The 23,937-nt window shown below is 45.9% G+C and overlaps 1 protein-coding gene across 8 annotated transcripts in view; it reads right to left on the reverse strand.

Annotated features, from left to right (window-relative positions):
* The window catches only part of PRDM2 (PR/SET domain 2), a 109,002-nt gene that overhangs the window by 34,555 nt on the left and 50,510 nt on the right, over positions 1 to 23,937 (reverse strand). For 5 of the 8 annotated variants that reach the window (XM_047082921.1, XM_047082923.1, XM_047082919.1 and 2 more), the window contains 2 exons: positions 12,297 to 12,434; positions 1,874 to 6,251 (listed from right to left, as the gene is read on the reverse strand). The exons of 1 other annotated variant lie outside the window; for it this stretch is intronic. In XM_047082921.1, the coding sequence (XP_046938877.1) occupies positions 1,874 to 6,251; positions 12,297 to 12,434 (4,516 nt within the window). Of the gene's footprint in view, positions 1 to 1,873; positions 6,252 to 12,296; positions 12,435 to 16,137; positions 16,655 to 23,937 lie in introns of those variants that run through there. 2 more of the 8 variants (XM_047082925.1, XM_047082920.1) reach the window with 2 other exon arrangements.

Here is a 23,937-nt window from a genome sequence, read left to right on the forward strand (position 1 = left end):
CACAATTTTATTAGGCACTTTGGTCCTTTGCACTGTTAAGGGTTCTTCAAAAAAGCACTGGAGGAGGAAGAGCTAAGGGAATGAACCTCATAACTGTATGGTTACTCAGAGAGTTTCTCTTTATAGTACTTTGATTTTTCATAACCTCACTCTTGAATTGTAGAAATAGGAACCAGTACAAAAATGAGTGATTCTTTTAGGTAATATTGCAGACAAACAGGGATGCACACAGTACATTCTAAAGCATCAACCACCTGGGAGATGTTTTTTCAGTATAGTCAGTGAACATGATGGCATTTTCTGGTTCTCTAACCTTAAAAAAAAAAAAAAACAAAACTCGGCTTAAGAACACCCTGTTGTTGTGGAACTTCCGGAACACAGAATGAGCACAAACAGGTACGCCGTTAAACTGCTACAGGCAGGCAGCTTGAACAGCCGATAAACAGGTGCATATTTTCACCAGGGCGAAGCTCCAAGATGCTACACACAGGCCTGTGCCGTGGCCAGAGACCAGATGCCGAACTGGAACTATCACAACTGATCATTTAGTTCACTTACGAAAATCGCTTGTTGAAATGGAACCCTTCACTCCTACAGTAAATCATTCCAATCGGCCTTTGGCTAATGACCCTTCTCCACCTCTTTCTTCAGCCACCACGTAAGGCACACCAGCCCCAAGAACGCCACCTCATCACCTGCGCGCTGAGAACAGCACCTCCGAGTCTCCGAAACGGCAGACACGCCCCAGAATTCACTCTAATGGTTTGCCTGAAACACCGAAGAGCTTCAGACACTGAAAGTGATCGCCAAGAAAGCCTAGAGCCCAGCAGCTCACCCTGAAAGGACAAGCTTTTAGAGTGTCTTACAGAAATTCTGAGGTTGAGCACTTCACGCGGGATTCACCTGTAGGCATTATGCAGGAAACTCCTATCAACTCGGGTTACTTGAGTAACTTGGAAAGTCTGAGAAGCCAATATAACAAGTTGAACTACTGCCCTGTGTTTTTATGTGTCGCTGAGGACAGTCTTAATACGGGGAGGACACGGAATAAAATTGTGAAATCACCTCCCACCTAAGACGAACTCTTACACCATTGCTGGGGGAACGAAGGCGCTGACCCACGGGGCTGACCTGCCCTGGGCTGCCACACCGGCCCGAGGGAACTGCCCGGCTCCGCACGGCTCTCAGCGCCCCCTCCTCTCCTTTCTTCAGAATCTGGCCTGTTTCATTATCCTATACCTGGTGGCGGGGCGCGGGTCAGGGGACGTAAGGCATCTTAAAAAGGAATATGGTGTCGTGTTTTGTTCCATAACCAATCTGAAGCAAGTTTTTCAAATTAAAACACAATAAAAAGAAGACATGATAATAAAAGCATCCTCAGTGACTGTAACTAGGCTCCAGTCACAGAAATAGTCAACAAGATTGCAGTGTGGTTTCAATGAACTCAATGATCTACCTTAACTCTAAGCAATGATCTATGATCCGGAATAATAACAAGAGACACTGAGATGTTACCCGAGATACGAAGGAAGTGTGAGAGAATTTCATCTTTTCATTAATAGGGTACTTGTGATTCTGAACGCTTTTCATGGTTCAATTCACAACTGGCCCTGTTAGAGAAATGGTACCACGTGCTGAGTCCTAGGTCTGAAACAAAAGCTGGGAATTCGTGGCTGAGGCAGCCCAGCAGTGACCCTTCTTCGTGCCTCCAACGTAATTAACCAACAGCTACTTCCTTTAAATGCTTATGTCAAAATTCTACAGGAAAAAAGGAAAAAACAGCCATCGGGCAAGAATATTGTTGTCTTCTGACCGTCTTCCCCCCCGCGCTCGGCAGCTCGGCTCTCCTGTGGCCCTGGAAGCCTCGGCTTACCTGAAGTCCTTCAGCTCCTGCTTGCCACCACCATCCTCCCTCCTGCTGTCGCCCGGCTCGGCAGCAGCTGCCAGCTGGAGGCTTCGGGTGACTGGCCCCCCACTCCGTTCTCTAGATTTTACATTGAACCGGTCTGTTCTTTTCTTACTGGCCAGAGCGGATTTGCTCTGTAAGACGGCTTTGCTTTTCTGTACCCTCACGTGCAGGCTCCGGGACGTCTTGCTCGCGAGCTGAGCAGAATGATTCTTGGCCACAGCTTTGGGTTTTTTCCCCTCGCCGTGGGTTATTTTGGCCATTCTTATGGGGCTTGAGTTCCTTAAGGAGGAGCTTGGCTTTTTGGACTTCACCGAAGCCGTGAACTTGACATTCTGCTTGGACCTGAAGGCCGACGAGGGCAGCGGGACTTGTGCCGGGCCTGAGCTGCGCGCCCTGGTCTTGCCCAGGGGTGCCTGCACACTTTGCATCTTGATCTCAGCGTCCGCGGTCCGCCTGCGGTGGCCGCTATTGTTTTTGTCGTTACTTGCAGGTGACGGGTGTCCACCTTTCTTGGATGAGTGGGCAGCTTTTTTTTTGGAAGGAGAAAGAGGTTTTTTGGGGCAGCTGAAAGCGGCGTGCTTATTCAGGCTCCCGATGTACGTGAACTCTCTGTGACAGTACGGGCAGATGTGCGAGGAGCACTCGGAGGCGGTTTTTAGGTCGGCCTTCTGCTTTGCAGATTTGTTTTTTTGCAGGATTGCTTTCTGGACAAGCTGGTTTTTTTTCTTCAATGCATTTAGCTTGAGCTTGTTTGAGGACATCTTGCTGAGCTCGACACTGAAGTTCAGTCTCTTGGGCTGTCCCATCCGTCTGAAGGCATTTTTCCCCGAGTTATCGAAAACCACCACGCCGTTCTTGGGCTGCACAGTCTGTTTCAAGGGGACTGGGTTTTTCTTAGGGGTATACCTCTTCTTGTCACTAGCAGAGGCACATGCCAGGATGTGTTTGTGTAACTCTGGCATGTTGTCTACACCCTTCCCACACTTTGTGCAGCGAATGGCAGTGGTGAAAGTCTGCGGGATATTGTGCGTAGTGAAATTTGTGGCCGTCACGCCGATCCCCATGGGGTTTCGGTGATGGTACTGAAATGGAGGTGGTTTAAAGCTTGGGTAATGTTGATTGAGACCCAGTCGAACATCTGGGTCTTTTGTCTTTATTCCAGAAGCCATTATTTTTATGGTCGTGTAGAGCTCTTCAGAGGAATCATTTAATTCTTCTTCTTCTTTCGAGGTTTCTAGAGGGTCTTCCGGCAAACTCTGCATGTGCTCTACGTGGGCCTTGCTGGGGTCTGTGAAGTTCTGGGGCCTGAGCGTGCCGCTCTCAAACTCATGGTGTGTGCACACCTTATCGGGGTGGAGATCTCGCTGGTGCTGCTGCAAATTGCACAAAAAAGCAAACTCTTTTTTACAAACCGAACACACAAAGATATTCCCAACTCCATGAAGCAAAAAGCGATGTTCCGACAGATCAGTTTTAGCCTTAAAGAGCTGCACACAAAATTCACATTTGAAGGGCCATTCTTCAGCATGGATAGATAAATGTTTGGTTAGATCTTTAATGGAAAGAAAAGGTGATTCACAGACATTGCAGACAAAGTTTTTGTTGAACGTCTCCTGAACAATCTCCTGCTCAACTGCAGACTGGGGCTCTTCCCTGGGGTTCAGCTCTTCATTCTCTAGTTCCTCCTGCTTGAAAGTTATCATGGGGAGAGAAGCTTCCAGATTATCCCCAGAGGAAACAACGGATGACACTGCCGAGAGCGGCGGCGGCGAGGGGGAAGAGGAGGAGGAAGAAGAGGAGAACGAAGATGAGGAAGAAGACGAGGAAGAAGATGAGGAAAGGGTCGGGGGTCCGGGCGAAGCAGCAGACGTGAGAGGTTCCACGGAAGGGATGGGAGACGGCGAGGGGGACACCGTAGGGGACAGAATGGGAAGTGGCGACTGCACGGTAGCATTCGAGAGCGGAGAGGGACACGGACGGGGAGACGCCCCAGAAGAGGAGGCCGGAAGAGGGACAGTAGGAAGGAGTGGAGGGGGTGGCGTGGCAACAGTCAACACAGGAGGACAGGCCGGGGGGGAGGAGGGATGCGTTGGGATCAAGAGAGGAGGCAGCTGCCCGGCAGAAAGGGAAGATGTCTGCAGGGCAGGCGAGGAAGGAGAGACATCAGGTGGGGACTCGACCACGGGGGCCGATAAACCAGCGTCAGGGCCGAGGCCAGAGTCTGGCTGGGGATCCAGGGATTGACAAGGACTCGGGCTCCGGGTCACGTCTGCAGCATTCTCTGCGGGTAAATCGACGCCATTGTACTCGTTGAGAAGAACCTTCTGCAGCATGCGGGTGGTTGGCTTCTTTTTCTTTATGACACTGCAGGCTGGCTGCACCAGATGGTTTTCTTTCGACTCCTTGCCTTCAGAGTCACTACAAGCCTTCTTATGCACACTGAGGTCTAATACAGATTCCCAATGGACCGGGGTCTTGCCTGTGCCCTCGGCCTTCTGTTTGACACCACTGGATAAGTCCAGCGGCTGTTGGTTGCACACATTGCTGAAAGTAGGACCGGCTGCCCACTCCTTAGACACTTTGTATTCATCAAAGCCTGGCGGGCTCACCGTTTCTCTCTCCTCTCTCCCAGACAAACTCCACGCTGGTGAGTTGCTATGACTTTCTAATTTGGGTTTTTTGGAACCCAGAACGGCATCGGTCCACACCGCTTTGCCATCACTTTGCTTTCCAAAGTCTCGGAGGGCAGGACTGTGTTGTGGGGAACTGGGGGGAGAGCTGGTCCGCCGCTTAAACCTACTCGAGGTCACGGGCAGCATCGACGCGGGAGCAGACACGCAAACGGGACCTAACTTCGGTATTTCGGTGGCCGAAATGCCCGCAGGAGGCGTTAGTTTGTCCTTGGTCTGAAGCAGTTGTTTGAGCTTCGACGACAGGTACACACTCTTCTCTTTGTGGAAAGACACCGCCTCCGAAGTTGATATGCTGAGAGGCAGTAAGGAACACGCGGGCACCGAGGGCTCAGACTCCGTCTCGGCTTTGATTTTAGGGAGCGCGGGAGGACTCGCCGTTCTCCGTTTCTTGGACTCACTGTTCGTGCCGCTGGAAGGCTCTTTAGGAAGATCGTCGGCTACGGGGGCCTGTGTGGCCTTTACATTCTGAGTGATTTCCACCGTGACCGGAGTAAGCAGGCAATTGATGCCGTACAAGTCGGCCGAACCGGACTCCATCTCAATCACGTCACAGTTACTCGTGCTGCTGCTGGTCTGAATTTTGCCATCGATGTAGAAATTTAAGTTTTCAGAGATGTTGCTGGAGATGTCCATGATGTACACGTCGTCGGCCTCCCCGTCCTCCTCGGGCTCCGTGCTGGGCACGTAGACACTCTGGGCGGGCGGGGCCTGCTCCGCGGGGGGGTGCGGCTCCTCCAGGAGGCCCCCTTTCCGCCGCACGCCCTTGGGAATCAGATGGCGTTCGTGGACTCTGCGCTGATGCCGCCTCATGTTGGTATGCGTCCCGAAGACCTTCTTACAGTATTTGCACGGATGAAGCTCCTTCACTTCCCCATTCTCTTCTGCAACAGAAGAACCGACATTTTCTTGCGGAGCCTTCTCTGAACGCAAGAGCAGAGAGTCTTGCCCGAGACCGGAAGGAGTCGAGTCGTCCTTTGGAGCCACGCTGTCTCCGGACGATCTGCCATCAGCCGGGTCTTCCGACGGCTGGAGCGTGAGGCCAGGCTTGCGCTTCAGCCCCGCCTCGTGGCGCCGCTCGTGCCTCCGCCTGTTGATCTGGGTGCCGAACGCCTTCCCGCAGTACTTGCACTTGAAGGCGTGATTGACGGTGGATATGTGGATGTGCATGTGGCGTTCAAGCCCCTGCTTGGTTGTAAACTTCCTTTCACAATGCTGACACGGAAACATAAACGTTTCAAACATATCACCATTGGCCTCTTCCTTAGTTTTAGGAGTTCTGCTGACAGGCGTCAGCCCTGGAGAGCCTTCGAGAGCGTCTTTCGAAACATTTTTTGGTTCCTCTAACAAATCTTCAGGCTTCTCGTCACACCGAATTTCCGGCTCTTTCACAGAACTTTCATTTGGCGTGTCAGCTTCTTCCTCCCCCTCTTCTTCCAGCTCATCATCTTCATCTTCTTCCTCCTCCTCCTCTTCCTCCAAATCGTTCGCCTCACAGTTCGCTGCTTCTGGCTTCTCCTCGGGTTCCGCGTGGGGCGCGCAGGCAGTGGGGGAGACTACCGGTTCTGGAAGCACATCCTGACTAACCGCTTCCTGAAGAACGGCGGTCTGCTCAGCTGTTGAGGCCGAAGGCTTCTCGTCCTCTTTGGGACCTAGAAAGCACAGGGAAGCAGAAGCATGGGCGTAAGGGCAAAAACTAGCCACGTTATGCTCAACTCTTACTGTGCAAGTGATTTCTCTTATCACCTACAATGTGAGAGAGTGTGACCAACCAGACAGAGTGCTCTTTTCCCGCTTAGAAAGCTGTGCTGGATAGGAATCCACTTCGCTCATTCACTCAACAAACATTTTTGGAGCACCTGGCACATACCAGACAACATGCTGTGCAGCGAGGACACGTATGTGAACCAAGAGTGCTCACGTGGGGCTTCGATTCTTTTCTCTGTTCAGCCACACACACACACAAATACAATTTTGTTAACAAATCGTAGAGCTTAAAATTGTGCCGGATACTGACACAATACTGAAGTCACCGTTACGGTGTGTGTGATACTGAGTTTCAGGAGTCTAGTTGTGAAGTCTAATTTCTCACGATTCCAAACTGGAAGCAGGAAACCGTTCATCATATTACCAGGTTAGGTTCTCAGTAGCCTGTCTGGAATAGAATGGATTCTCTCCCTCCCTCCTGACCAAAACTGTGTATACAGAAGCTAGGACATTTTTCCAGAACCCGGTGACCAGAGTTTTTTTCAAGTAAAAGAAACTTCAGAGATCACTTCTTCCAAGCCTAATCAAATTATTAAGAATTCAGGAGCTGTGGAAAAAAGGGAACCCTCACGCACTGTTGGTATGAACGCAAACTGGTGCGGCCACCGTGGGATACAGTATGGAGATTCCTCAGAAAATTAAAAATAGAACTACCCCACAATCCACAATAATTGCACCACTGGATATTTACCCCCCACCCCCAAAAAAGAAAAAAGAAAAAACGCTAATTCAAAGGGATGCATGCACCCCTGTGTTTATTTCAGCATTATTTTCAACAGCCACATAACGGAAGCAGCCCAAGTGTCCATCCAGAGAGGAATGGATAAAGAAGATGTGGTACACACACACGGACATTATTCAGCCACAAAAAAGAATGAAACCTCGCCACGTGCAACAGCATGAATGGAGCTAAAAAGTATCATGCTAAGCAAAGTCAGTCAGCAGAGAAAGACAAAGACAAATACCCTATGACCTCACACACATGTAGAATTTAAGAGACAAAACAGGGGCGCCTGAGTGAATCAGACAGTTAGGCATCCAACTTTGGCTCAGGTCATGATCTCACAGCCCAGTCCGGGAGTTCAAGCCACACGTCTGGCTCTGTGTTGAAAGCTCAGAGCCTGGAGCCTGCTTCAGATCCCGTGTCTCCCTCTCTCTGTCTCTCTCTGCCCCTCCCCTGCTCGCACTCTGTCTCTCTCTCAAAAATAAACAAACATGAAAAAAAGAAAAGAAAAAGAAAAAGAAAGAAATGAGCAAAGGAAAAAAAAGAAAAACACAAACCAAGAAACAGACTCTTAACTATAGAGGACAAACTGGTGGTTACCAGAGGGGTGCTGGGTGGGGGGATGGGTGAAATAGGTGAAGGGGATTAAAGAGCACACTTATGATGAGAGAGTAACATACAGAATGGTTGAATCACTATACTGGACACCTGAAACCAATACAAAACTGCATGGAAACTTTACTGGAATTAAAATAAAAACTTAATAAAAAGACAAAAGAACTCAGGAGCACCTCGAGAAGGAAACAGAGACCTGAAGTCACTTCTGAGCCTCTATGCCCAGGAGACACCCATGTGAGCCCAACCTGAGGTGGACGGCAGACAGGTGGTCAGGGAAGGACTCACTAGTAAGGAAACAGTGGAACAGAGGCCTGAAGAAAACGAGTCATGCACGTATCTGGGGGAGGGAAGCTCTCCAGACAGAGGAAATAGCAGATGCATAAGCTCTGAGTCAAGAATGTGCTAGATGTGTTAAAAAAAAAAAAAAATAGCAACAAGTCGGAAAGGTGGGGTGGGGAGTAGAAGATAGAAAACTCTTGGACAATAGAAACAGAAAACAATGGACAAGGGTGAGGGCAGGGAGAGGTGGTGGGAGGTGGTCAGACTCTAGATATATTTTGAAGACAAAAATGACAAGATTGCGGACTGGCTGTGGCACATGGGAGAGGGAGGGAGGAGGCAAGGAAGATTCCACAACAACTGTGATAATCCTCTCTACTGGAAGACTGAGGGAAAAGTGGGTCTGATCTTGCGCGTGCACTCTCTCTCTGTGTGCGCGTGTGTGCACTGAAGGGAAATCAAGAGCTACGTTGGATGTGTTGAAGTTTGTGGTACCCAACATACACCTGAGTGAAGATATTAAGTGGTTGGTTTTACAGGACTCAAGTTCAATAAAGAGGCTGAGCCCAGAACTGTACTTGGAACACGGAACTGCACGAGGCCATCTGGAGAGCGAATGCAGATAGAAGAGAGACGGGAAGATAGTCCCCCAGGTGACTCTGGTACTTAGAAGTCAGAAGATTGGATAGTGAGGTATCTGGAGAGCCAAGAAGAGTAAAGAAAGTTTCCAGGAGGGAGCAATCAGCTGTGTCCATAAGTGAGAGTTGGGTTGGCTAAAAAGAGGACAGAGAATTCAACATCCGATATACCAAGGTAACTGGTGTGCTGATCATGGACAACAGTTTTGGGGAACTGTGGGGACAAACGGCTAACGGAGTTCCTAAGATAATGGATGGAGTGGGAAGACAGGGAGACTATAAACAACTCTTTCAAGTGTAGCTATAAAGGAAAGCTGAGAAATGGGGCAATGGCTGGAAGGAATCACAGGGATAGCAAGGGACTCTCAGATGGGCACTGTTATAAGCCCATTTAATGCTGATGGGGGTGGTCCCCGGTGCTGCTTTCTCTACAGTACCCCCTGAGCCCTTGCTAAATTAGGCCCCTTTTAAGAAAGTTCTACAAGAGTTAAGAAAAGGCTCTGCAAAGGAGGCTGAGCTACTCTGAATTCTGGCTGTTCATTCACTGGGCAAAATTTACTGTATGCCAACAGCAGGTAAGACTGTCAAGGCCCTTATTCTTACAGGGCTTCACTTTAACAGGCACTACGTACAAGCAAGCAGGCAACAATACTGTCATCAACGAACGCTCACGCTTTGTGGAGGTACAGGTTGCTCCAGAAGCATAACAGGAGAAGCATCTAAGAATGGCTTGGTTAATCAGGGAAGGCTACTGAGAGAAAGTACAGACTGCCTGAAGGTCAAGGACAGAAGAGGAGAAGCAAGCAGGAGGAAATCAAAACTTGTAGCACACCATAAATTAGTTTGGACTTACCTGGGGCAGTGGGGGAGGGGGATCCACTAAGGTATTTTGTTTTAAGTTTATTTATTCATTTTGAGAGAGACAGAGACCGCGCCAGCAGGGAAGGGGCAGAGAGAGGGAGAGAGAAAATCCCAAGCAGGCTCCACACTGTCAGTGCACAGCCCGATGCGAGGCTCAAACTCACTAACCATGAGATCATGACCTGAGCCAAAACAAAAGTCACATGCTTAACCGACTGAGCCACCCAGGCGCCCCCATTAAAGGTATGTTAAAGCAGGAGAGAGCCATTTGGAGATGTGGCTACAATATGGATAACGAGATTGGAGGCAGGAGACTGATCCTAAGGCAGGGACATTCGAAGGGAGAGGACGGGGCCTGAAACAGGGATGGGAATGAAAGGAAACAGCGGACACAGGAGAGTGGCCAGGCTGTGGACAAGAGGCCTGTCAAAAGACCTGGTGACCACCAGGATGTGGGGGAGGGGAGCTAAAAAGGCCAAGTGTTTCCAGCTCTGTGAACACAAGGTGTTCGCACAAGCTCACCTGCTCAGTCCTAGTCCCCCCACCCCCCACCCCAGCGTTGCCCTAGGAACGTCAGTCTTACCCTCACCCATCCGTCCACCACTACATTTACTGCCTGTCTCCCCACAGACCAGCCTTCTCTCCCCCAAGACAAACTGCCATCAATCCCCCAAGTTCTCCACATACTGGGACACACCAGTCATTTTATGTTGGTAGGAACTAACACCCTTTCCAAATACATTTTCAACAGCACACTGCTAAAAATGTCAAATATAACAACAGAAAATGAAAATAACATCTCTAAGCCTTAGAAATTTTAGGGTTCGTTTTAAGTCAAAATCTGTGGCTTCTTTTATGGGGGGGGGGGAGGATTCTTTCCCTGTGACTGGTAAACAATTCCAGACTTATAACTGTCTAAAGTAATAAGAAGCAAAACATGCAGAGCCCTATTTATTAACTAGTAAGGCCCACACCAACGTGTGTCCACGCACTCGATGAGGTCTGCTGAGTTTTAAAAATAAAGGAAGGTTTGGGAAACACAAGGAAGAGTCTGGACTGTTTGCTCAGTACACAGACCACTTGCTGGGGACAATGCAGAACATTCAGGAGAGGCTTTACCCTATTAAGGAACCAATTGCGCTCTGACCAGCTATTCCACAAACAGGTAAATATTAAGTACTTTTCTTCATAGGACCTAGTGTTATATGAGGAATAAAAACCTGTCTCCAAGTACTGAAGGAGATAGGACAGTCGGATTTTCTTTTTTAATTCTGCCACTAAAGGCAGTGACATTCTTTAGTGTTCAAACAAAAGACTTACTTAGCAAATCTGCTATCAGCATGTAGAACTTAGTCAACCTATCTGTTCTTGCTTCATAAAATGCCACAGAAAATTATAATCTTTTATGAATGTCATCACCTCCAACAGTGCTAATAAAGTGGTTTAAAAGGCATCCAAAATATTTTGTTGCGTTTTTTTCTCTACAAATTTTTTTTATTTATTTGAGAGAAAAACAGATTGCGCAAGCAGGGGAGGGGGAGAGAGAGTGAGTGAGTGAGACAGAGACAGAGACCGAGAATCCCAAGCAGGTTCTGCACCAGCAGCACAGAGCCCGATGCAGGGGCTCGATCCCGTGAACCGTGAGATCGTGACCTGAGCCAAAACCAAGAGTCAGACGCTTAACTAACTGAGCGTCTACCCAGGCGGGTACCTATGAATGTTCTCGAAAGAGTCACAAGGCTCTATTGAAATCTGCCTGTTTGGGTCACTATGAGCAATTCTTAGCAAGCATGTATCTGCCACGTACCAGATCAGAAGACACACCTCCCTCATTTCTATCATCAACAGTCTCAATATAGTTGCTCAACTGCCAAGAGCACAGAGCCACCAGCCTTTCTGATTGACTTTCAATCCTTGCCTCTCTCTGAATTCTTCCATCATGGAGGGCCTAGAATGTTAATCCTCAGAAGGGATGATAAAAAAGAAAATTTTGTGTGGAGAAACACAAAGAATAAACTAGGAAGTTAATTTCTAACAAAAAACAAGAACGCTTTTTTTCACTCTGCACACTTTTCATGCTGATGTATAAAATCAAAGGTGTTCGGTATTTCAAGTAAACTCTTAACTGAAGTGCAAAACAAACGATTTAAGTGTGTAAACCAGAAGCATTCAGCTAAATAAAATGTTTACAAAGTCAATACTGATGCCCACAGTCCACAGGTCACCCCACAGCTCAGGGGTGGACTAGCACCACCGTCCCAGAAGCCTTCTGGCATCGCTACCAGTCTGATTCTATCACCAGAGATTTGTTTTGATGGTTTTGAACTTCATAAATTATTTATAAATGTGATCATATAGTACATTTCATTTTATTTTAACCAGGGAATAATTTTATTTTTAACAAAGAAGGTCTTTAAAAATACTTTTAAGGGAAGGTGGGATGTGGAGGCTCAGTTCACCGTTATTAAATTCAGGCAGCCTTGGGGCACCTGGGCGGTTCAGTGGGTTAAGCATCGGACTCCTGATTTCAGGTCATAACCTCAGGGTCCGGAGAGCAAGCCCTGCATCAGGCTCTGCACTGACAGCACCGAGCCGGCTTGGGATTATCTCTCCCTCTCTATCTCTGCCCCTCCCTGGCTCACGCCCCACTCCTCCCCCTCAATAAATACGGCTAAAAAATAAAAATAAAAAATTAATTAATACAGGCAGGCTTTTCGCTGTTAACCCTTTACAGTTCTTGGGGGATTCTCAGAAGGGCATTCCAAGGAGATTTACAGTATCTGTGATTTACAGTAACTGGTGATACATACCCGAACAAGTCCAACTTCGAAGCTTACCTTCCGCAGAATCTCTCATATTTGCAGAAGCAGAATCTGGCTCGCTTGTCTTCAGGGGTGTGTCTTCAGCTTTGTTTGCTTTGTTTTTACTTTCCTGGGATTTTTTCTTCCCTAAAACACAATATTTATTTGTTTACTTACTATTACCCTGAATTCTTGAAAAAGACAATTACTAATCCAATGACAGCAAACTGTATACTTCTGGACAATTATCACGTCAGATTTCTCAAGAAATGAACAGATGATGAATATGAATACGTGTAAATCATGTCAGAGAAGAAAAAGAAACCCAAAACCCTGTATTTTTGAGACTCCTCAAACTAATAAATCATCTATTCGAGAAAACGTAACAATATTGATGTCAGAGGAAAACTGGATACTAACACTGAATTTCAGTACCACACAAATAACAGGGACTGGCAAAAGTCTGATTAGGTGCAAGAAGCCCTTTAGGGGAAGACAATATGGTATAACTTGGGTCCCTTTTAGTTGAGATAAGCTTGTCCACAATTGTGAAAGTGAAGCAAGAGAAGCAGACTCTGTTGGACTACAAAGGATCCGTGTGTGCAACAGCTCAGATATCACATGCAGAGGAATTATGAAGAATTCACTGTCAGGACAGCAGGAATTCTGAGGGTCCCCAGGGACCCGACTCCAAGTTCAGTACGATTCAGGATTTCATTAACTTCATTAACAACTGCAAAAATGGAATTCAGGAAACACCCGCTGCATTCCAACCGACAGCACAGTTCAGAAGGGAAGATTAAAAAGCAACACAGTTCGGACAAGCTGGAACGAGCTCAGGTCACTAGACAGTCCACAGGGACAAGCCCTTCTCTAGAAAAGTACAAATGCTGAAGGTTTGGAAGCTCTGTCTCTTTGGGATTTGGCCAGAATTTGTGGCCCTTTGTTTCTATTTTTTCAACTCTAAGGTTCTTTTTCCTGGTAGCTCTTGGGTTTGTAGTTTTCAGAGTCAGAACAGGCTCATCTTCGTCTTCCCCCAAACCCCTCCTTCTCCTTCAGCAGCACTCTCCCGCTGGGCCTGGCAGACCTGTCCTTTCCTCTCACAAAACAAGCCTCCCGCCACCTCCATCTCTGAATTACTAAAATGACAAACCAGAACGCACTCGCTCACTGCTCCTGGAAAATGGTGTTCTCCATAACAGAACATCACTACAGAGAAGCCCAGTTAACTAAAATACAGACAGCAGATAAAAATGAGGTGAGACGCACAAATAACACTGAACAGTGCAGAACGTAAAAATGGAAGCATCGATGATAGCAACAAGCACATAGGAATCCTCAAAAAGCACCACTAGATTCTGACAGATATTTAAGAGATGAAACAAAGAGGAAAAAAGTACAAAATACTTCATAATCAGCCATTTAATTTGTCAGTCTTAAAAAGCAAACTCTAAAGTACTATTTTAGGGGCGCATAGGTGGCTAAATGAGTCAAGGTTAAACGCCCGACTTCTGCTCAGGTCATGATCTCGCGGTTCCTGAGTTCCAGCCCTGCAGCGACTCTGTGCTGGAGCCGGCTTCAGATTCTATGTCTGTCTGTCTGTCTGTCTCTCTCTCTCAAAAACAGACATAAAAAAATGTTTAAATACCATTTTAAATCCCTAATTCTTTAAGCCCATTTAAAAAAAAAAAACTGATGCATTCTGCAACTATATTAAAGAGTTTGCCCAAATAAATTCCTGCTAACATGTCCATCCCTCATTTCCAAAGGCATCTAAAATGGACCTCGGGACACAAGCAAGCACTTTACTGGAACCACACTCTGGTGGCAACAGAAGCCAAGAGCCTGCAGGCGGAAAGATTATAAACCAATCCCCTGGAAAAGGGCAAGGACATGAAAACACCTTTTCACACTAAAAGAGGTAACCTCCTCTTTCAATTCTTTCTCCTTTTGCCACCTTAACAGCACTGAGCTTAAATCTGTGATGACAAGGTTCTTGAGGAATCCAGCTGTGCTTTAGGAAGTTTGGATTCTATCTACTTTCAGCTAGTTTTCTTATCCTCACGATGACCTATGCCCTTCCCTGTGTGTGATACCCAGTGCAGATCAGATTACCGGTAGCAAACAATACAAATATAAATGATCACTGGCTGCTAACACAATTGCCCCAATGCTGCAGTTCATGTCTGCTGAGAACCACGTAAAGGACTCCTGGTGCCCTAGGATGCTTAATTCTGAAGTTTTATTCAGTAAAGTTTTTCCCTGGACCAAAACCACAAAGTTGTTGTAAGACATCATCAGCACCACCTCATGTACCCCAAACAGCCCAAGAAATGGGCTTTCTTACCTCTAACTTTCTTACCTCTAACTTTCTACTTTGTATAGGTATGGGCTTTTGAAATAAGTAAAAATGGAGGTATAGTGTAAACTGTGCCTGTTATGCATATATATTTCTTAAAAAGCCACACCGTGAAATTTAATAGAAAAACAGATGTCAATCTGTTGTAATACAATCCCTTACAGAAGCAATTCAAAGTTTTTCTGCAACCTCTCAAATGCTATACAAAGCTGGTTAGCAGGCCATACAAAAAACTGGCCTATATGTAAACGGTATGAAATAAGTGAAGTTTCTAGATATAACTTACAATAAAACAGCACAACTTTAATAATATCATTCACTAATACATATTCACACTGAAATCACGTAACTGCCTGCTACGTAAAAGTACTCTTTTAAGTTTTATTCTCTGCCTAAAAGAATAGGAAAACATCTAGCTGATACTGAACGTCAAGGTCTACTTCTGGACTCTCCAAACCTAATTAGTGAGAAGTGCCCCACCCCCCTCCCCCCACTTCCAGGCACCCTCTTTAAAAAACAAGACCAGGAAGCCCTTGATCCCCTGTGAAGAGAAACCATTTGAAGTAGGGACATCTGCATCCTATTCAGATGGCCACAGGCTGCCTGGGCGTCCCGCGAATGATCCTCTCGGTCGTGGGGCTGTGTGATGCACTGAAGGAAGGACACTGAGCAGCATCCACTCACTAGACGCCAGCAGCACCTCCACTTTTAACTGTTGACAGGCAGATCCCCAGGCGTGGCCAAATGTCTGGGGAGGTCTCCCCAGGTGAAGAACCACTGGGCTGAACCAATACAGGCCACTAAAGACACAACGGGGGCTCTGCAGTCTACATAGTTAAGAATTTTAAAAGTATCTGAAGAATTGCAAAAAGCAAAGTACGGGACAATTGAACTTCCCTCCAAAGTGACTTCAGTGAATGCTGACACTTAGTTTTTCAGGGACATGAGTCTATCATGAATCTAAGAGATGACTCATGACACTGATATTACCTGACACATGAAATGATTCTCACGATCTTAATCGGAACCATCTAACACCCAAGTTACTTCCCATTAGGATTGTAGACTGGAGATGGAAGAGGCTGTATCGAAACCACCTGTCCTACCTGCCATTTTGAGAGAAAGTGAAAGCCAGGGCCCACGGGGGACTAATCAGTCCACGAGAGAACAGAAAGTAGGACCCAGGTGTCCCGACTCACACTTAGGTATGCTTGGTGTCACTCACAAAGCCAAATACCACAATGGGAACAGAGGAACAGGTGGTGGAACCTTCTACGTTTCCTTAGATAAGCAATCCCCCCCCCCATACTTGGTTTCTGTTCTATTTGTAATCAAATTTAAAAACAAAAACAAGCCTATAACCAAAAACAACCTGTAATGACTCTTACAAAGGGGAGCGGGGGCTCGTTAGTGTCTGGGAGGCAGGACGTGCCTCTAGCACTGGTCCGGCAGAGCCCGCTGGGAGCCTGGTAAGCACACGTGTGCACTTACCATCGGGTTCCTGAAGGGTCCTACATAGAAGCTACTGCCAGCTGCGTGTTCCACTTGGTCTAAACAAGAAAGATACAGGAATGAAACACAAGGAAAGTGAAATGGAAACGACAACGAAGAACATAATGAAGGACAGGACAAACTTTATGTATATAAGGAAAAGAAATGCACACAAAGTTATGAAGAAAACTAAATGAAACAGAAGGAAATGAGCAGTTACCTACCGAATCAAAGTTCTCACGCACACACAAAATAAAAAATAAATGAATCTTTAACTGTGATCTCAGCTGCTGACAGGAGGGCTCACTCGGCATACTTACTCTTATGCCTCTGCCACACCCGTGTCGCAAAACAGATGCTCTTACCGCTGACGGCACCATTCTGCCAGAGACCCCGAAGTCCCAATCATGCCGCTCATCTTACAGTTACCCAAGGACCAAAGCCGTGAAGTCATCTGCCCAAGGTCATGTAACTAAATCAGCTCTAGAGCCAGAATTAAAACCTGAGGATGACGACGCTAAAAGTGTTCCTTCTACTACAAAAAGTGTTATTTCTTAAGACCTGTAATGGCACAATCAATACCATATTCTTTAGAAAGCACTCTTTCTATGCGTTGTCTCACTTGGTTTCAAGGGCAAATGAAAGAAAAAAGTGGTAGAGACATTCAGTGCATTTATGGGAAAGGAACAGCAATCAAATTGGAATGCAGATTATTTTCCCCATTTCAATTGTATCTTATGCCAGAAACACTTATAAGTCAACAGCCCAGAAGCTCAATCTAAGCAAGTATGATTCACCGTAACAGAACTGGGTTTTCTAGTGAAATAGCTACTGTAGAGAGAAAACCAACAGTCATAATGACTACTCTTTAAAGATAATGTCTAGCATTATACCTCTGATGCCTGGATGCAAGTTGCAAAACCAGAATTGCCTAAGGCATCACATAAATAATTTAACCTAGGTCTGGACTGTGTTCTACTAGTCTAATAAAACTGGTCAAACACTAGGAAAATCTAGAGAATAATGTTTCACTTAAAAATGTGCAGGCATCAGAGAAAACACAAAATTCTAGAAGGCATGCTCAGGTTACATTAAAAATTCATCACAACAGTGAAGGCTCACGAATTTCGTGATTTAAGTGAATTAAATTTAGAGCCATATGTAACTCTACATGTGCTGCCTCCTCACTGGGAGCTACCCAACTCCTACGTATAAAATCAGAATTCAGTACTGGTGCACAGAAGCCGGTCTATCTGATCTTTGTTGAGGGAGCTCACCACCTTACTCAGATACACAGCTGATTCCGCACCAGGTGAGGCCCCGTCTCTGAGCTCTTACCATGAAAGGTCATGGAGAACATGAGCTGCCCCGAACTGGAGCCACCACGGACTCCCCGAAGGACTCCCCAAAGGACGGGCTGTGCCCGTCCTGCCTCTCTCTGGTGCCTCACCTCTCACTCAGCCCTTCATCTCAGCAAATGAGCCTTCGTCCTCTCTCCTCCACTGAAGATCCACTCTCCACGGTTCCCCCTGATCTCATAATTACAAAACCCGAAATCTCTTTAGGCTCCATTTGCCTCAAGTTCCCCCTTTTGTGTCTGACAGTTTCGTGGGTCTTACATTCTTTAGATTCCTCTCCCCAGCCTTATGACACCACCATTTAGGATCTCCTTTTGTGACCACTTTTTTTGCAGAATCTTCCTCTTCTTCCTGCCCTCAGACAAGTGGGTCCCTTATAGGAAATCTGAAGATCGGGGGCTTTCGTACAAGGCTGGAGAAAGGCTTCAACAAAGTATTCAGCTGAGCCGAGGGTACAGATCTTAGAGAAGAGAACAGACATGGAATAACGGAAATAATGGCTATGTTAAAAGGTAAGGAAGAAGAACCCTAAGATTTGACACAGAAGGAGCCTTTAAAGCTGATCTTAGTCTGCTCCCCAAACTCCACAAAAATGCTTCTCAAAGCTTTATCTCATTGTATGACATTGCCTAAAATCTCAGAGCAAGTTGGCAGCAAAACTGGGATTTTTATTCCCACCCAATTCACTAATTTTTTCTGGGTCCTAATTTTTTCACCCTAAGAAAGATAATGGTGCACCTGGGTGGCTCAGTTGAGAGTCCAACTCTTGATTTCAGCTCAGGTCATGATCCCAGGGTCGTGGGATCGAGCCCCACATGGGGCTCCACACTAAGTGTGGAGCCTGCTTAAGACAGTCTGTCTGTCTGTCTGTCTGTCTGTCTGTCTGTCTCTCTCTCTCTCTCCCTCTTTCTCTCTCCCTCCCTCCCTCTGCCCCCTCCCCTGTTCACGCTCTAAAATAAAATAATAAAATAAAAAAGAAAGATAATAGTGCCATGTTCATTGCAAGCTACATTGAGAACTTTATCATAAAACTATAAAGTCAGTATACAGCTTTTCAAATTTTTGAAAGGCAAGGGTGTGGCTTCCATGGCAGCAGGCTGGCCTGGCACTGACAGCAACTCTCAGAACACCTGCTGTAGAGGTAAATCAGAGTTCACGGGCAAGGTAAAACACTTGCTTGGAAAAAAGCATAAAGTTCAGGGGCGCCCGGCTGCCTCAGGCAGTAGGGCATGCGACTCTTGATCTCAGGGTCCTGAGTTCAGTCCCACGCTGGTCGTGGAGCCTACTTAAAACATTCTTTTTTTTTTTTTTATTTAAAAGGCATAAAGTTCATGTTAAATGACTTCTTTATAGGATCAAAAGAAACACACACACACACACACACACACACACTCACGAACTCTAACAGACCACGCAGTGAGGACAGTGCATCAAAGGTAACAGCCAAGTCATGGGCTGAAAGAATGGCCGAAACGTGCCATGTGACCTGGTAACGGGAGGCAGGGAGTCAGACCCCCGGCCCTTGTTTTCTATCTGGGGGTGGTTAACCTTCTACAGTTGGTGTGATGGGTACAGAGGACACAAGCCAGAAACACATATGACAGTCCGTCTTCCACAAGGAATCAGCAGTCCGTTTAGACCACTGTAACATATGCTTAAAAAAGAAAACAAGAAGATAACGAATGACTCAGTAACCTGGACGTCCACGGAAGTCACAATCTGGGCAACGGGGAAGCTGGGCAGCAGGACCAAAGTGAGAACAGGGCCTCCAAGACCACAGCCAGAAAGGCACCCGCAAAGGTCGGCCAAGCTGCACACGGGTCGGGGTGTGTCCATCAGATGGTCAGGGTGGACGTTACAGCTGCCCAAGGGGGTCTCAGGGGGAAACCGAGCTACTGGGGGCCTAGTCCTGCTGCCCCACGGTGTTTTGGGCAGAACGCTCTGAAGTGGCAAGATGCTATGCAGCAACTGGTTTTTATGAAATATGCTCTCCATTTTCTATACATTTCTTTCATATTTAAAGTAACTTGAAATGTACCTGACACTAAAAAAATTCTGTTAAGCAGCTCGGGCACAATTTCAACCTTTTCCTGGAGTTAAGCTCTCCAAGAGCTGTCTGTAATCCCAGAGGCAAATTACGAAAATAAAACCTCTCTGGTTTTAAATTGCTCATAGTATTAAAACAGGGCTCTAGGCTTTGCTTCCAACAGAAACAATGGAAAAGTTCTGGATTTTTCAGTGCTGCAGATCCCGGTGTAAATTCCTGGGATGCTTGTGTCGCGCCGGGGGGGGGGGGGGGGGTGCACAGCCTCTGCCCCTGTGGAGGGTCCAGCCAGCAACTCTTCCAAGTGCCAGGCTGACGGCAGTAGCAGCAAGGATCACATCTGAAGGGAGCTTTGAATTTCTCTAAAAAAGGCTTTTAGTGGCTTTGACTGGATAAATCCAAATACCAGAAGAGGCTCCCCAAATAAACTTTAATAAATTCAAATTAAGAAAGCATTAAATTTCCTTATACTGTTCGGAACCTCAAAGTCTTGTGGCATGAACAAAATGAGTCTAGAGACTAACCAAATACCCCTGAAACTTAAACAAGCTGCCAGCCTGTTCTTCTTTATAATTATTTTAATTTCTAGGGTTCTTCTCAAGGATCTTCAGTAGCTTTTATTTTACAGGGAAAAAATGTATCTAAGTCTGAAAACCTTGCATATAAAAAGTGAATGGGCAACTACAAAGTAAAAACCTTAAATTCAAGTGTCAGTCCCCGGAGGCCACACAAACAGGACTGGGAACTAGGTAGGGAGGTGGTGACGGCATGAGCCTGGCAACTGGTAAAACAGAGTGCACAGCCACACCCTCAAGAACTGGTTATCCTCAGCTAAAAGGAAAGTCATTTATGATAAATTTTACAATTCTATATCCGGATGCATTAACTGCGCAATTTAGATTAAAAATACTTTCAGGAAATAAAATCTAGATATAAATCTGAAAGAAGACACAATTACCACACTTAAGATCATTGTCTAGATTTGTTTACAGAAATGTTTACAGGAACAATGATCAAGCCACAGCACTAATTAATCAAATCAGGCTACAATGTATCCACAGATGTAAACCAAGAAGATTAGGATGCTGGCAGGTGGCTCCCAGCAATGAGACTATTGGTGAAGGTAGGAGACCTGTTTATGTGTTCATATTTTCTAACTTTTCTAGATGAACATTTGGTTCTATTATGCAAAAAATAAATGAATACATTATTTTTGAAAGAAATGACTAACAAAGGCAAAATTAATGAGGCAACTGAAAAAATGGCCACTATGGATTGAGATTAATATATGCCATTTATACCCATACAATTTGGAAAAGGTCTCAACTGTCCACTCTGTCTACACGGCAGAAAGTACTGAAGTGCTCCTCTGTTCTCTATCTCCTACCTGTACACCTGCTGTTAAGGGTCCAGAAAACAAGCACTAGCTCCAGAAACACCAAATCCACAACAGACGCACATTTAAAGGGGGTGTAGTCACAAGAGACATCATTCAACAGACGACACTGGGTAAGCATTCAAACTGCCACTGCTAACCTTCTGGTGGGTCTTCATTCAACTCTTTTCCCTGTGCATCACATTGCTTCAAACAAAAATTTAATTTCCCTCCTCCTTTTGAGCAGCCACATACCTTGTATTCTTTTTCTTGTTTCACTGCACTCGGTTATGATACCCATCTTCATGGTTATGACACCCATCTTTATTTAAACCAAAAAGCTAATTTAAATAATCGTGCTGAGTGCCTCCCAGGTGTAAGCGAAGGGTCAATGTTTTGGCAGTCAGCCATGATAATCATGAGAGTATGGTTTCCTGGCTTTTATTTTGCTTCTCCTAAAAATGCAAAATTCATATGCCACATTTTGATAGAGGTTGAAGAAACAGGTTATGAAAATAAGACCATTTACAGAGACACTAAACTACTCCTCACTTAGATCTACCATGAGACATTTTATTCGGGTATAGTTCTTAAGACTATTCATCACTACAGCGGAGCAATCTCATTCCCTTCTTTCCAAGACCTCAACTGTCTTCTGGCCTCCGCCACACCTGCAGATGTGCCCCTATCAGAGCTTGTGAACGGACACATCATCACTCCACCGGAGCAGAGCCTGGACCTCTGGAGGCTCATGCATGTGCACCAACTAGCACAAATCTGCCTACTCGGAGAACTCAAAATGCTGTCTTTTAGAGATTCACAAGCAGAGAAGGAACTAAAATGTATTCTCCTCATAAATTATGGTCACAGATTACATTTAAATTCAAGATTTTTTTCTCCTAAGATCTGCACCTAAAAACAAAATCCCACTAACCAGCCTATTTGACAACACATCTCGCACTCAGATGCACTAGCATGTATCAGACTACTGTTCAAATTTAGCTCAATTCTTGCATGATTAGAATTTTTTCCTTGACATACTTTGTAAGGTTTCTGGAACCATGGTGAAGCAGAAGTATTTGGATTTTTCCTGGGTGCTTATTATCTACAAAGCACTTTGTTAAGAGCTATATAGGGTGGGTGGGTGTATGTGTGTGTATAACTTAAAATTGAAGTTATGCCCAACTCTGTGAAAAGCCAAGCCCCTTTGCAGAAAGGCTCTACCTAATGTCAACAAGAAGCAAATTTTGAACGGAAGAGATGTTCAAGAGAATCTGAATCTCATTAAAAATAAAAACAAGGGAGGGGAAGGGAAGAGAGAGGTAGGAAGAGGGAGAGCCAGAGAGGTGGGAGGGAGAGGGAAGGGGCAGAGAGAGACAGGGGAGGGGATGATGTAGATCGCCGGCCAGCCAGGTAAAGCGAAGACCCCTGGCGCAGCTGGGCCCTCCTCAGGAGTGCGGCCTGAGACGACAGCCTTTCAGACACACTAAAATCTTCTCAGGGCTGGTGTCCCAGGGTTAGGCCACATTATCCTGACTCGATGCTGCTTCTATCTTTTGCCAACACACGGGGAAAATAACGCCCCCAGGGAACAAAGAAGCTTGGGAGGAAGGGCTCACGGAAGACTAGGATTTTAAACGGCTGCCTCCCAGGCCGGTGCCCAAGGCAAGGAGAAAGGGCCTCCCTCTCACTCCGGTCACATTTCACCTGCTCCCAAAAGGTTCCTGTGCCCCCAAAGTCACACATCTTTCCTGCAGATGGTCTGACCCCAACTAATGTAAGACACTGGAATGGGCTCTCCTGTCCCTCCCCACTGTTGGGGTGGCACTCTGATTAAAACAGGTTCCTGAAGGGCACAAACTCACACAACTTGAAATCCACAAAACTAAAACGATATTGCACAGCCTTGGGCCATGATCTGATTAAGGAGAAATACTCCTGGTTAAGGCAGACAGGAACAAACCATGGACACACTAGTGACCACTACCTGATACTGTCACCAGGAGGAGTAAATCTGACAATGCATAAAAAGAATGCTGCACAGTGCCTGACGCAGACTCAATGGAACCAACTGTAAGGATTAGCCACAGGAGATTCTACTAAACAAATTTCAGAAACCCCACGCCCAAAAGTCTAAATTGTCGGCATATGTTCCTTCTTAGGAAGACAATGACATTCTGCTTCCACTAACAATCCCGAATTCATCCATTTGTTTTGTTCATTTGTCCTATACAGTGATTCACACGATCCCACCCAGATATCACTATGGAAATGTGCGAGTCCGGATGAGGACAGAGGTTGAACGGAGTGCTTCAAACACTCACTAATGCTCCCATCAATATGCAGTAATGCTCCCACAGAAGCTGGAGGTACATTTCAGGTTTTTTTTAACCTGTAACCTTGAAATTTTATTGCTTCCAACCAACTGTCTAAACATACCAGCTCACTTCGTGGTTCTTAATCTTTTGGGAAAGAAACCTTAGACCCCTTTGAAAATCAGGCAACAGTGAAGGCCCCTCTTTCCAGGTGGTCACACAGAGACATAAATACACTTGGAGACCCAGAGACCTCTACGTCATCACCAAGTTCAGTTCTGAGTCTATGTGAACGTGCATATGGAGGGGTACACCTGTGTGATCCCTGAAAAATACCCCAACTCCTTAGACTATTCAATAAAATTGCCGCAGAGAAAATCGGGGCATTTGTTTCCTTAAAACGGTCTTGTCGGTTTTACTGGTAACTTGTAAGAAAAGGACTCTTTCACAGTTTTGTTTTTTCCTGACTGCACATCCAGAGAGATGTGAAATGACAGATTTCCTAATCTGTCATGTGCAGCACGGAAATTGCTCCCACACATTTACTTTCGAGGCGGTCTGATCATTTAATGTTTAAGGAAACGTATCCAAAATACACCCAAAATGTCAACCGCATGAAATTTGGTCCTAACAGTATGGTAGTCACGAGTGGTTACGACCACAGAGAGGTGACAGAAAAACGAGAAGAAAACAGTAAACACTTCATTT

Source organism: Lynx rufus, unplaced genomic scaffold (genome assembly GCF_022079265.1).
Source record: "Lynx rufus isolate CCGP_SWC_20201006 ecotype Redwood Valley unplaced genomic scaffold, mLynRuf1.p SCAF_2, whole genome shotgun sequence".
Classification (NCBI taxonomy): domain Eukaryota; kingdom Metazoa; phylum Chordata; class Mammalia; order Carnivora; family Felidae; genus Lynx; species Lynx rufus.